Consider the following 15,248-nt stretch of genomic DNA (forward strand, 5'->3'; position numbering starts at 1 on the left):
TCTCTAGTTGCGGCGAGCGGGGGCTACTCTTCGTTGCGGTACACGGGCTTCTCATTGTGGTGGCTTCTCTTGTGCAGCACAAGCTCTATATACTTGGGTTTCAGAAGCTGCAGCGCACGGGCTCCGTAGTGTGGTGCACAGGCTTAGCTGCTCCAAGGCATGTGGGGTCTTCCCAGACCTGGGATCGAACCTGTGTTCCCTGCACTGGCAGGCGGATTCTTTATTACTGAGCCACCAGGGAAACCCTCAAAAGTATTTTTTTAAAAAGAATCTGGCTGCCAATACAGAAGATATGAGTTCTATCCTTGATCTGGGAAGATCTCCCATGCCTCAGAGTAACTAAGCCTGTGTACCTCAGCTACTGAGCCTGTGCTCTGGAGCCTGCGAGTCACAACTATTGAGCCCGCATGCAGCAACTACTGAAGCCTGAGTACCCTAGGGCCCGTGCTCTGCAACGAGAAGCCACCACAATGAGAAGCCTGCGTGTTGCAACTGGGAGTAGCCCCTGCTCACTGCAACTAGAGAAAAGCCCGTGTTCGGCAACCAAGACCCAGCACAGTCCAAAATAAACAAAATTATTTAAAAAAAAGAAAACCTCGCTGAGATTACTCCACTTTAAAAAAAATATTTATATTTTTGGCTGCACTGGGTCTTAGTTGCTACACACGAGCTTTCTCTAGTTGCGTGAGTGGGGGCTACTCTGTGCTGCAGTGTGCAGCCTTCTCACTGCAGTGGTTTCTCCTGGAGCACAGGCTCTAGGCACACAGGCTTCAGCAATTGCAGCCTGCTGGCTCTAGGGTACGTGGACTTCCGCAGTTGTGGCTCATGGGCTCAGTTGCTCTGTGACATGTGGAATCTCCCCGGACAAGGAACTGAATCCATGTCCCCTGCACTGTCAGGCAGATTATTATCCACTGTTCCACCAGGGAAATAATAAAGTTCTGTTTCTTGATCTTGATGTGGTTACACAAATGCATGCTTTTTGTAAAGCTGTATAGGCATTCCTCATTTTATTGTGCTTCACAGATACTGTTGTTGTTTTTTTTTTTAACAAACTGAAGCTTTCTTGCAAACTTAAGATGAGCAAGTCTATCAGTACAATTTTTCCAACAGCATTTGCTTTCCTTTGAATTTTGGTAATTCTCACAATAGGTCAAACTTTTTCATTATTTTATATGTTACGGTAATCTGTGATCTTTGATGCTACTGTTTCAAAAAGATTACAACTCACTGAAGGCTCAGATGATGTTTAGCATTTTTATCAATAAAGTATTTTTAATTAAGGTATGTATATTTTATTTATATATATATATATATATATATATATATATATATATATATATATAATGCTATTACACCCCTAACAGACTATAGTATAGTGCAAACATAAGTTTTATATGCCCTGGGAAACCAAAGATTCCATGGGACTCACTTTAATGTGATACTCACTTTATTCCAGTGGTCTGGAACCAAATCTGCAGTATCTCCGAGGTATGCTTAAGATTTATATATCTTCCTATATATGTTTCAATTAAGAGAATGTTTTCTCCCCCAAACTCCCCTCCCATCCAGGCTGCCACGTAACACTGAGCAGAGTTCCACATGCTATATAGTAGATCCTTGTTGGTTATCCACTTTAAATATATTAATAGTAATGGTGTACATATCCATCTCGACCTTCCTAACTATCCCTCCCCCCCAACCCTGACAACCATAAGTTCATTCTCTAAGTCTGTGAGTCTCTATTTTTGTAAGTTCATTTGCATTATTTCTTTTTAGATTCCACATATAAGGGGTATTTCTCCCTCTCTATATGACTTACTTCACTCAGTGTGGCAATCTTTAGGTCCATCCGTGTTTTTGCGAATGGTATTTCATCCTTTTAATGGCTGAGTAATACTTCCCTGTATATATGTACCACATCTTTATCCATTCCTCTGTCAATGGACACTTACTCTGCTTCCATGTCTTGGCTGTTGTAAACAGCGCTGCAATGAACACTGCAGTGCATGTATCCTTTTGGATCGTGTTTTTCTCTGGATACATGCCCATGAGTGGGATCACAGGATCATTTAAAAAGTATATCTTTAAAAACCAAGTATGTATAACCAACTTAATTTTTGGTTAATTTATTAGTAGGAAATCCATCATCCTTGAAATTCATCTTGAAACTCATCTAGATTATTACTTGTTGATTTTTTTTTCTTTCATTTCAAAAACATTTTCTATTTTATCTTTGACTCCTGCCTTTGTTCAATTTGTTCCATGATTTCGTTGGGAACAGCAGCAAATGTTCCCAATATTCCTGACAGAACTAGTCTGTGTAGAGGCTCCCTTCCGTCTCTCTTCTGTATCCCCTATCTCCACTCTGATTCTGTCCATTTCTATTCTCTACTCTCACTTTGAGTGATCTTTCAAGCCTGTCCCTCTTCCTCACTGATTTGCTTTTTAACTGATTCTGCTTTTTGCCACTTCCAGTGTATTCTAAGTGCTCTGTGAAACAGCATGCTTCTTGCACAGTTTAATCCATTCCTCTTGTGACTTCCTTGTAATTTTAATCTAGAAGCTCATCTTTCATTTCTGGTTTCACAATGAACTTCCCTGAAGGTATAAATCAGTTTTCAAACTCTTATTTCCTCATATAAGTCTTTATTTGAATATTATATTTAATCTTTCCACTTCACCCTACAGAATCTGAATGGGTTACATATTGGATTTTTTACTTATTAATTACTCATTCAATGGAGGAAGTTTACCTCCTGGCCTTCTCAGCCTTGGCTCTACTGACACTTGACTAGATAATTCTTCGTTGAGGGGCAGGAGGTGGGGGTGGCTGTTTTGTGCATTGTAGCATGTTTAACAGCATCCCTGGCCTCTGTCCGCTAGAGGCCAGTAGAACCACACTGGTTGTGATAACCAAACCTGTCCTCAGACATTGCCAGGTGTGCCCTGGGGTAAAAAGGAGGTAAAACACACTCAGTTGAAAGTCACCAGTCTAGACTCATTTGCCTAAAAGCAGAATGGGTAGAATCTCCTTATTCTTCTGTATTTACCTGGATACTAACTCAAATTCTTCCCTTAGAAACTAAGCTTGGAGAATTAGATGTTGCAGAGGTTTCAATTATTAGCTCAAAAATTCAGCAGCCCAGGAGGATCTGGATCTGGCTGTGAACAGCTGCAACTGGGAAATTTCACCTCTATGCGCTCTGTCCACTGGGGCCAATGCCTCTCAATCTGTACGTATGTCTTGGGGTGGAGGCTTGGGCTGTGCTCTGGTCTGATGCTAAGATTCTGGTTTATTTTCAGGACTGGACTGGTCACTCTGATCAAGTTAAGATAAACTCCTATGGTTGGTTAGGTGGTTCAGCAAATATTTTTCTCTGCACAATGGCCTTTGTTTGGTGCTGCTGGCTCTGGGCTACAAGGCTGGCTCCTAAGATATGGTTCCTCAACTCTCCAGCCAACCATCCTCACCCCAGACCTTAACCCCATCAGAAACTGGAATAGACTAGGAAATGGAGCCTATCTGCATTCCCGACTTCCCTAAGTCCACGCCTTCTAGATGGGTGGTCTCCAGACCATCCTTGCAAGCTGTGGAGTCCTTCTAACCCTCCACTCTTTTTTCCCCGACACTGGGAGTTGTATACACCTCGTGTCATCATTATTTCCATTCAGATTGATTGTCAGCTGGCAGATAGCCCTTGGAATTCATAGTTTAAGATTGGGACCATTTTCAGATTTCAGTTGATAAAATTTTCTCTTCTATTTTTGTTTGTCTTGGTTCCTTTCACCACATTTCAGAAAAGGAATATTTGACTACCTTGCTATTAAGTCATCATTTTTCCTTTTAGTGCCCAGTGTAGTATTTCTTCCTTCTTCATAGAGTTAAAGTGACAGGGCAAGGAAATGGCTCAACTCTTCTTAAAGTAAAATCTCTTATGTCTCGCTTTGAGCAGTGAGAGAAATGATGTTTTTCCCTAAAATACACAATGGAAAGCTCTGGGGTAGAGCTCAGGAGAGCAAAATCCAATTTTCAAGAATATGCTAGTTATGTGGCTCTGGGTGCGCTTTTTTTTTTTTTTTGCCCTGTGCACTTAATTTTATTCTCAAAATAGAAAAATATGCTCTGTTCCACTTTTGCACAAGGCTGGGGAAAGACTGTAATGTATCCTTTGTGCTATCAGGAAGAGAGATTAAACACAAGAAACTACTCAGTACTGCCTAACAGAAAGAGTCCTTAAATTCTAAAAGAACCTTCTACCTTCTCTACCCCACTCTACAACAGAGATCAGGGCACCCACACTCTTCCACTGGGGAACCTCATAGCCATGTATAGACACAGGCACAGGCATTTCTTTTCTTTACAACACTGAAGACGGTTGATAACTAATGCATAGGTGTCAAGATCACACAAAGGTTTTATTGTACCCATCTTTTCCCAAGCAATCCTATGTAACGCTTCAGCTTCCTGATGTAATTTTAGTAGACAGAAAGCCAAACACCTTAAGTTTATGGAACTAACTCCATTTGCATGAAAACCAGTAACTGCTAAACGTTGCCTCCTGGTAATTACAAATCCTCACAGGCAGATGGTTGGGCTCCATCCTGGATCAGGGGTGCCAGACGAACTTTTTTAAAACTAAAACCTCGGTCATCTGCCTGTGAATCCATGAGCAGCAAACCGGGCCTGCTGGTAGCAGACAGACATGCTTCCGTAACGATGGGCACACTCGCTGATGATAAAGATTAAAGGTAAGATCATGCCCAAATCTATCTGCTATCTTTGTAGAACTTAATATAGAGGTAAAAGTTGACCACAAAATATGTGGAGCGCCACCATAAAATCAGCAGCAGTCTAGATGCTTTAGAAATATAACGTCCAGTTCCTGTTCTTAAGGAACCTGGGATTTAACTGAAAAGATGAGCGTGCATATTTAACGACAAATCATGTAAGACAAAGAAGAACCTGGCATTAAATCTTGACCCATCTTCAGCAGGGATGCTGTTAGCTCTCCAAAACTATGTTTGTTCTAACCTATCCCCTCCTCAATTAGACTTCCCACATCTCTTCCACTCTTCCCTCAGGGCATCCTGGGTGAGATTCTCTGCCATGAAAGCTAGTATCCTCCGTTCTTGAGCTACATAGTCAGCCTGGTGAAATGTCTATAATTGCGACTTCAACTACCATCACTGGAAGCTGAAGAACTTCCAATTCACAGATCCAACTAAGTGCAGCCCTGCCGGTCCCACAGACATCACAAAGGCAGATGCCCAAACTTGCTTCCCTGCCGGTACGTCAGATCCTGGGGAACGGCTCCACCATCACCCAGTCATCCACCTGGAACCTCAGGAGTCATCTGTGACTGCTTCTTTACTTCTACATTCAACAGGTCACTGAACCAGTTAATTATCCTTATTCTTTCTTTTATCCACCCCTCCTCTTCCTCCCTCCTACTCAATGTCAGTCTTACTTTGAAAGTCAAAGTGACGTCGCTCAGTCGTTTGCGACCCCATGGACTGTAGGCTACAACGCTCCGCCATCCGTGGGATTTTCCAGTCAAGAGTACTGGAGTGGATTGCCATTTCCTTCTCCAGAGGATCTTCCCAACCCAGGGATCGAACCTGGGTCTCCCACATTGTAGGCAGATGCTTTACCATCTGAGCCACCAGGGAAGTCCCATTCTTACTTTAGGCACACATTATTTCTTGCCTGGGCTTGCAAACTGGTTTCTCTGCCTTTGGTATCATCCCCTCTTCCCCTGAAACTCTCCTTTCCAGCCACGCCCAATCTTTCGCCTAACACACCAGTCATACCAGAACTACTTGTATTTCTCCATGCTTTCTCATCTCCATATCTTCATGTGGTTTTTCATCTCTATAATCTTTATGTCCCTCTGCCCAGAACACTCTACCTTCTCCCTATTAATCTACTAAACTTCTACATATCCTTTAAAACTCAGATAAGACAAAACTTCATCCAGAAGTTCTTTCTGAGTCCCTCTGACCCACCATACAGTCAGATCCCCCACTATATAGTGGTATGCTGCTGCTGCTAAGTCACATCAGTCGTGTCCGACTCTGTGTAACCCCATAGACGGCAGCCCACCAGGCTCCCCCGTCCCTGGGATTCTCCAGGCAAGAACACTGGAGTGGGTTGCCATTTCCTTCTCCAATGCATGAAAGTGAAAAGTGAAAGTGAAGTCTCTAGGTCATGTCCAACTCTTAGCGACCTCATGGACTGCAGCCCACCAGGCTCCTCCGTCCATGGGATTTTCCAGGCAAGAGTACTGGAGTGGGTTGCCAGTGCCTTCTCCAATATACTGGTATACAAATATTCTATTGCCAAAAAAGAGGAAAAAGTGAAAGACCCCATGGCTCCTCTGTCCATGGAATTCTCCAAGCAAGAATACTGGAGGGGGTTGCCATTTCCTTCTCCAAGGGATCTTCCTTACCCAGTGATTGAACCCAGGTTTCCCACATTGCAGACAGATTCTTTACTATCTGAACCACCAGGGAAGACCTTTAAAAGAGATGAAGTTCTTTTTCATATCAAACTTCATACAAAGAAGGAAACTATTCTCATAAAACCCATAGGAAATTGGGACTTCCCTAGTAGTCCAATGGTTGGGAATCTGCCTTGCAATGCAGGAGACACGAGCTCACTCCCTGGTCCGGGAACTAAGACGCCACAAGCTGCAGAGCAACTAAGACCTCGCACTGCATGAGCGCATGCGCCACAGCTCTAGCATCTGTGTGCCGCAAGGAAAGCTCCCACACGAAGCAACGGAGATTCCCCCGTGCCGCAGCTGAGACCTGATGCAGCAAAAAACTTACAGGAAATAGACTTCACTGTAGACAGAGATAAGTTTCTGTGTCTCCCATTCAAAACTGTGGTTCACCTGAAGTCACCCCGTGGATACTGCGATCAGCCACATCTGCAGGACAACGTTCCCCCCTCATCCAAACTTCTACCATGTTCCAGGCAAAGCAGAAGCTTTCCTTTTTATTTATTTATCTGTGGCTGTGCTGGGTCTTCGCTGCCTTGCAGGCTTTTCTCTAGTTGCTGTGAGCAGGGGCTGCTCTCCAGTTGTGGCGCGCGGACGTGTCATTGAGGTGGTTTCTCTCGTTGCAGAGCACGGGCTCTAGGGTTTCCAGGCTCCCGAATTGTGGTACACGGGCTTAGTTGCTCTGGGGCATGTGAGATCTCCCCAGACCAGGGATCAAACCTGTATCTCAGGCATCAGCAAGTGGACTCTCTACCACTAAGCCACCAGGGAAGCCAAGGAGATGTTTTTCTCGTATTGATCTTTGGCTATTACTTTAGGCCAAGATAATCAACTGAACAAAACACAGCATTCCTATGAAAACAACCTCTAACATCTGTCTCAACTTCCTGCTTTCACTGTCATTATATGTCCCCAGCTACCTGAGGACTGCTCCTCGCAGACAGCAGGACAGATGTGGAAGCTGACATGGACCTGTCTCCTTATCTATAAAATGATGAGCGGATAACCTCCAAGAATGCTTTCCCCACAAAAACATCGTCTGGACGCATTCCCTGTCCTGGGAATGTCCCCATTTCTGAGAACAGGTGAAATAGATAAAGGGCCTAGCCAACAGTCACTGCAGTACACCATCCTGCCTCTGACAGGAGTGTCACAGGAAGGTGAGGTGGTGGTTAGAAGAGTCTCTGGTGTGTGCTCCCAAATACTACAAATGCATCAATGCTCTCTTCTCCCAGTATTTCAATACAGAACTTCAATTTGGGCCATGTTTTCCCAAGTCTGTACATATCATACTACCTTTTGGAGTAAAGCATTTCCTTTCAGGTCTTTTAAATTTATTTTTTTTGAAGCCCCAACAGGTACCTTTAAATGCAATATTTCAAGATTCAGAGAACAAGTAGAGATGAATCCCAGCCACGCCTTCAGAAAACCTGTAATCTCCATACAAGTGCAAAGCGATGCTCTTGGTGCTTGGCTTACTGGTTACCTAGTGGTGCCCATATGGGCCAAAGATGCTTATTTAGCAAAAATCACCACTGAGCTTGAACATTAGGTTTCTTTTGCTATGCTCTAAGACCTTTTCGTGTTTTTATAAAGTTGTTCCCATACGTAAATTGTCTGTTATGAGAGCTAAATGACATCCCCAAATTTCACTGGCACTTCTACAGAAAATGCTTCCTGCAATCTGCACCTTTCTACATACCACTGTTGAGAGGCTGAGTTTCTGGAATATGAGATGGTTCCCACCTGACATTAATTCCAGAGTGAACAAGCTTCATTCCTAACCCTTGTCCCAGGCTTGAGTTCACCGAGATAAATTCCGCCACACCAGCTGAATTCTGCCAAACCACCTGTCCAGACTTGAACAAAAACCTCGGCACCTCCAGAAACTGTTTCCAAGTGACTCCTTCCTTCTTCGGCCCTCTCCATTTCTAACACCACTATTTTAGTTGGACTTATTTCCCAGTGACACAATTTTAATCACAGTAAATCACAGTGGTCCGGCTGCCTAGGTTCAAATCTTACTTCCACCGTGCTAGCTCTTTGACTTGGAAAAGTCATTGAATCTGATTTTGCAAGAAAGCAGGAAACATCAAGAAATGAAAACACATCATTATGATGGAACTACTGATAGTATCTGTCTCATGTAGATGTTATAGAGGATGAAATGAGGCAGTGCCTGCAAAGCCGTACTTGGCACAGTGCCTGGAAGAGAGCGAGCTTTTCCTCTACTACTTTATTGCTACTGCTGTAGTTCTTATTGTTATTCTCAACAGCTTCCTAACTGGTCTCCTGCCACAGGGTTATCACTCTTCACCAATCCATCCTCTGGGCCACTTCTAGGAGGAGGCATTTTCAAAAATATTTCTTGGTTATAAAATACATATTTCATTACAGAAAAGTCAGAAAACAAATGAGAGAAAAGACCCCCACAGTCTGACCAGAAGTGACTTTGAGGGCCCCTTATTTCCCAGCATCTGGGGGAGACTTGTTCTGATCGTAGGCATTGGGGGCCCCTCCCTTTCTCTCTACATGTTTGTAGATATCTGATCTGTCTTCCTTGTGTTTAGGGCCTCATTTGCTGTTTCTCCTCCTCCAGGGAAGGAAATATTCTTATATGGGGCTGAGGACATAGCTGATCCATAATAAATATTTTAATTGTGGAATTCAATGATACAGATATTGGGATGAGATATCATGTTTGGTCAAACTGATTTTTTTAAACTTGAATTTTAATCCCACTGTTGATGTATTTCTTCCTAGACTTTTCTCTATTTTTACATTTGAATCAGTTCTAATGAGGTGGATGAAACTGGAGCCTATTATACAGAGTGAAGTAAGCCAGAAAGAAGAACACCACTACAGTATACTAACGCATATATATGGAATTTAGAATGATGGTAACAATAACCCTGCGTACGAGACAGCAAAAGAGACACTGATGTATAGAACAGTCTTATGGACTCTGTGGGAGAGGGAGAGGGTGGGAAGATTTGGGAGAATGGCATTGAAACATGTAAAATATCATGTATGAAACGAGTTGCCAGTCCAGGTTTGATGCACGATACTGGGTGCTTGGGGCTGGTGCACTGGGACGACCCAGAGGGATGGAATGGGGAGGGAGGAGGGAGGAGGGTTCAGGATGGGGAACACATGTATACCTGTGGCGGATTCATTTTGATATTTGGCAAAACTAATACAATTTTGTAAAGTTTAAAAATAAAATTAAAAAAAATTTATTTATTTGGCTGTGCCGGGTCTTAGCTGTGACATGCAGGATCTTTAGTAGCAGCACATGGGATCTAGTTCCTTGACCAGGGATTGAACCCAGGCCCCTTGCATTGGGAACATGGAATTTTAGCCATTGGATCTCCAGGGAAGTCCCCTCTATTCTTGTTTTAACCCTAGGTGAGCTGATCATTTAAATATTCTTTGTATCTGCGGTTTTCATTGTTAGCATTTTTCCACAAATTAACATTTAACACCACAAGGTGGGTTTGGTTCTAATTGTTTGTTTAGCATTAGATAGCATACAAATAGAGAAGGCAATGGCACCCCACTCCAGTACTCTTGCCTGGAGAATCCCTTGGACACAGGAGCCTGGTGGGCTGCAGTCCATGGGGTCCCTAAGAGTCGGACACGACTGAGCAACTTCACTTTCACTTTTCACTTTCATGCATTGGAGAAGGCAATGGCAACCCACTCCAGTGTTCTTGCCTGGAGAATCCCAGGGACGGGGGAGCCTGGTGGGCTGCCGTCTATGAGGTCGCACCGAGTCGGACATGACTGAAGCGACTTAGCAGCAGCAGCAGCAGCATGTAAATAAAATACAAACTGGAGCAACAAGAACCAGTGCTGGTGCTCCCCTTCCCTCCTGCCCACTGCCCCTGCCACCCCCAACCCTGCCTGGCAACAGGCTGCCACCACGGCCACACTGGATTTCTCTGACGCTGACTCTCTACTGCCCCTGCTTTCGCTCGGGAGCTCCAAGCTGAATCTTGTCCTATCCACTGGGGGGCTCCTCTGGCCTAAGAAATGCAGCAGCACCCTGAGGGTGCTCCTTAACCACGCTCACGAATTCCTGGGGAATTCCTCGGGCGAGGGTGGCTGCCTTCTCACGTTGCCCCACCTTTGTTCACTACAGTCTTCAAAACCCAGCTCCGAACACTAGCTTCCTAAAAGCACTGCCCCCTTGATGACACGCAAGCCTGGTGTTTCAGAGCGCTATGGCAGTGCAACCGCTTCCATATAACAGCACAGGCACTGGGCACATACCTGCTGACTGGGCCACCGGGTATTTCACTGTTTACATTGTCTCTTTAAGCAAACCAGGATGTCCTTAGAAGGTAAACCATTTCTCTTACGTTTTATCATATTGGTCACTAGGACTGGGTTAGGTAAACAATAAATGACTGATCAATAAAGTAACAGCCAACACTTTTTTTCCTTCATAATATTTATGTTTTTACATCCTTTTCTTGCTTTTTTGCACTTGATAGGATTGATAATAGCTAAGCACTCTTCTTGTAAGTGCTTCTTACATGCTAGACACAGTCCTAAGTGCTTTACCTGTATTAACTAATTTAATGTTCAGATAAACCCTGGTGACCAGGCACTGCTATCCCCTTCATTTTAGGCATATGGAAGTGATGGGATTAAAATTCAAGTTTAAAAAAATTAGTTTGACCAAACACAGTATTTCATCCCAATATCTGTATCATTGAATTCCACAATTAAATATTTATCATGGATCAACTATGTCCTCAGCCCTATATAAGACTATTTCCTTCCATGGAGGAGGAGAAACAGCAAATGCAGCCCTAAACACAAGGAAGACAGGCCAGACATCTACAAACATGAAGAGCGAAAGGGGGTCCCCCAAGTCCTATGATCAGAACAAGTCTCCCCCAAATGCTGGGAAATAAGGGGCCCTCAAAGTCACATCATTAGTAGACCCAATAATGCAGAGGGTGGGCCCTCAGTGGAAACCACAATCTCAGAGCACGTTTGTGAGCCTTTGGCAGGATGCTACACATCTGTTCACCCCTGGATGGAAGCACCGAGGCCAACTTTTCCTTGTTCTCCAAGAGATTCTTTGTCGCCAGCCCCACTCACTGTCTTGTACCCCAGGAGTCTGGGATAGCTGGAGCAGGCAGGGCAGCCCAGCTTCTCCTTATCAACTGGGATACAATAGGCCAACAAATCACACAACTGACCAAACATTATAGTGTATTTAAACAAGCAGAGAAGACAGGCTTCTCATAAGATCTATTAGTGTATCATAAAATCACAACAATTCAACATGCTCATCATCAGTATCAATGCGTTTTTTGGCCAACATCTGAAATGTGCACATCTTTTACGAATGCTCAGTAAGTAGCAGAGATCCACCTTCTAGAGTGGACCTGGAGTTTCCTGAGGCATCCATGACCTCCCCCGAGACAGCAAAGTCCCCAGAACAGCCTTCCAGAGGCCCGGTGCCCTGCTTCTCTTCCAGAAGGCAAGGCTCAGAAACAGACCCAATTCCTCAGTGCTCTTATCCACACCAGGGCTTCAACCATCACCTGAAATTAACTACGCCCAAATGTATAACTCAGGGCCCGATCTACAGTCTCTCTGCCCTTCAACTCAGGCTGTCCAAACAGAACTCGCCACTTCTTCGTGCGTTCTCAGTGCTCACTGCCACCGAGCCAGAGACCTGAGCTGTCCACATCCCCACAGCCCCCTCCTCAGAGGCCACTAGCTCTGCAGCCTCTCCCTACCTACTGTTTCAGTTCAGGCCTGGCTCACAATAATACCTTTCTTACAGGCTCCCCCACCCGTCTTTCCTCCCCACAAGCCAGAATAGTCTTTCAGAAGCACAAGCTGATGATTGGTGCTTTAAAACCCTCAGGAGCTCATTACATATTACCAGTAAGATCAAGCCAAACTCCCAAGCGTGGCTCCCTGCGCCCTGCATGCAAGACCTGGTCCCTGCCTGCTTCTCAAGCCGCCTTTCATTCATCCCCACACAGACTCCTCCCCTTTTGCTTTCCAGGCCAAGAGCCATCGAAATAGGCCCTACCCTGTCATGGCCACCTAGCAGTTGCCCAAGCTATTCCCTCTTCTCAGCACATCTTCCTTCCACCGGACAGCCCTGCAGGCCTCAGCACAAGGACCGCCTCCCACAGGAAGGCTTCCACGATGCCTTCACCTCAATCTGTACGACAGTACCACCACTGACTCACGATACACCACACAGCATCACCACCACTTTCCTTCAACGTCTTCTCCACTAGCCTGCGAGCTCACTTCTGTGCCCGCAGGGCCCAGTGTGGTGGCCGGCACACAGCAAATGTTTCCCAAATCAAAGTCAGAGCCTAGAAATCCAAGCCCACCAGGCCTCATCCCCTTGCCCTTCCCTGACAGCCTGAAGGACTTACCCACACAATCACAGGTGGGGAACTCGGCCTGGGCTCTCTTGGCGGGTGTGTCCAGCAGACTCTTGGTGGGTGTGTCCAGGTACTTAAGAGGTGACTCCAGGAAGCCACTGAGGGTGGGTGTGAGTGGGTTCTCGGCCTTGGTGGGTGTGGCCTCCTGGCCTCCCTCCTCTGAATGGAAGCAGGTGGTTGAGAGCACAGTCACAGCCCCTGAAGATTCGATCTTGATTTGCTTGGGAGAGCGGGTAGCAAAAGGGCTCTCGGGGGCTGGGAGACAAGTTGGCTGGTTCTCAGGGTCCTGAATGGGCACAGACGGGGGGCCAGGAAGCCCAAAGCTATCCCCAAATTCAGCCTCAAACTGCCGGATGAGCTCTTCCAGCTTGTCATCAGCAGGGGGAAGAGGGCCAGTGGAGCCTGGCTGCAGGGCTGCCACGGGGCTGGGAGACCTCATTTCCTGAGTAGGGGCCAGCAGGCTGTCCCCGGAGGGACTAGGTGCAAATAGCGCAAGAGAAGGTTCTGGGGGCAGGGGGACAACAGAGCCCTGTGAGGTGGGGACGGGGGCAGGTGGGTGAGCCTGCACGTCCTCAGAGGCTGGGGGCCTCAGCCCTTCCAGGACGATCTGCCGCAGAGGAGGGAAGAGGGGCTGCGCTTCTCGTGGCCTGGACTTCTTGATGTGAACGGGCTTCCGGACACCGGGCTTGATCCCAGGGCCAGCTCTGTCGGCTCCCACGGGACCTCCAGCTGGTGCCAGGGGCTTCTTCTTCTTCTCCTTCGGTGGTCTGTCGGAAGGCCGAGGGGCAGGTGAGCTGGGTGGCGCCCACCAGCCAGGAGCAGGAAGCTCTGAGGGCGGCGGGCGGGAGGCGTCGTGGGCCTGTTCCAGGAAGAGACTGCGCTTATGGTGGAGGTGCTGCTGCAGGGCCGTCTGGGCCTTCTGGTGGGTGTCAGGCTCCGAGGACGGTGTGGGCGCCTCCCTCTGGAGAACGGGGGACGGGGAGGAAGAGGGCACCTCGACCTTGACCTTGGGCTTGGTGGGCAGGGCCTCGGGCCGCTTGAATACTGACTGGATGTAATCGCTGGCACTGCCCAACAACTGCTCCAGTTCAGCCATGGGGTCAGGGCTTGGGCGAGGCATGGGCCACGAGCTCTGGGGAGTTGCCGGTGGGGTGTCGGTGCCCCAGGCTTCAGGAAACTCTGTTCTTGGAGTTGCTGCAGGGAAGGCAGGGCCGTCAGGAGCGAAGGATGGGTGCTCTTCAGGAGGGACCACAGGCCACGAGGGAGCCCCGAGGTAGGACTGGGGAGATCTGAAAGGGGCAGGAGGAGACAAGGCCTCGGGAAGGGGGCAAGAAGCCTGGGAGGTGGCGTGAGAAGGTTGGGGGAGGGCAGAGGAGAGTTGTGTTAGGGCCTCAATGGCAATGGCAGTCTGCAGGCTGATGTTCTTCTCCTTGGCGATGCTCAGGGCACTCTGGGACAGGGGCAGGCCCTCCAGCGGAGGCATCTGGGGGACCTCAGAGTTGAGAAGTGGCCCAGTGACTGGCGCCGGGAGGCCAGCGTCACCAGAAGGCAGAGTCCCTGGGAGCCTAGGCCGCTCCTCTGCTCCCTCCACGACCACAGACTTGATCTTCCCCTCCAGCCACTCGAGGTAGTCAGGGCACTCTGGGCCGTCGCAGCTGCAGTTGGGTGGTTTCATGCCATGCCGAGCGAGGGCCAGGGCCGTCTGCAGCGTGTCTAGGTCTTCACTGCTGGCGGAGCAGCTCTCGGGCCCTGACCTGGGTCCCCTGCTGTTGTTCCCAGCCTCACGACTCATCTCACGGTTGAAGGTTTCATAGAGCCGGGTGCTGAGGGCTCCATAAGAGGACACAGCTTCGGCCACAGCCGAAAAGGCCACCAGATCGTGGGCATCTTCCAGGCGAGCGGTGTGAGCTGGTCCTGGGGCCGTGTCCCAGTCGGGCTTCTGGTCTGCTTGCCAAGGACTCCCGGTGCCCAGTAGACTGGGTCCAGCAGGTTCTCTAGCACCATTGACTGGCGCCCCTGAGGCGCTTAGCTGCCGTGAGTCCCCATGGTACACTGGCCCTGAGTCCATCTGACCTGGAACAGGTCCATCAACTGGGCTGAGCTCTGAGCCTGTCTGAAGAGAGAGAGAGGGGAGGAGGAAGAAGAGGGAAAAAGATGAGCCACGATTCATGGAAAGCACTGTCCTGGCCACACCAGTGAGAGGCACACCTAGCCCCGCTTCCCTTGCCCACTCTCCCTGTCTCTGACAGAGCCTGAGCCTCAGTGCGTCGCCCCACACCTCCTCTGCCAGCAGGCTGCACCCCAGAAGCAG

The 15,248-nt window shown here is 47.5% G+C and overlaps 1 protein-coding gene across 9 annotated transcripts in view; it reads right to left on the minus strand.

The window, feature by feature from the left end:
• The window catches only part of TET3 (tet methylcytosine dioxygenase 3), a 114,189-nt gene that overhangs the window by 44,819 nt on the left and 54,122 nt on the right, over positions 1 to 15,248 (minus strand). For all 9 annotated transcript variants that reach the window (XM_006045955.4, XM_025260806.3, XM_044925764.2 and 6 more), the window contains one exon: positions 12,929 to 15,050. In XM_006045955.4, coding sequence (XP_006046017.2) covers positions 12,929 to 15,050 — 2,122 coding nt within the window. The remainder of the gene's footprint in view (positions 1 to 12,928; positions 15,051 to 15,248) is intronic.

The sequence above is a fragment of the Bubalus bubalis genome, chromosome 12 (genome assembly GCF_019923935.1).
Source record: "Bubalus bubalis isolate 160015118507 breed Murrah chromosome 12, NDDB_SH_1, whole genome shotgun sequence".
Lineage (NCBI taxonomy): Eukaryota > Metazoa > Chordata > Mammalia > Artiodactyla > Bovidae > Bubalus > Bubalus bubalis.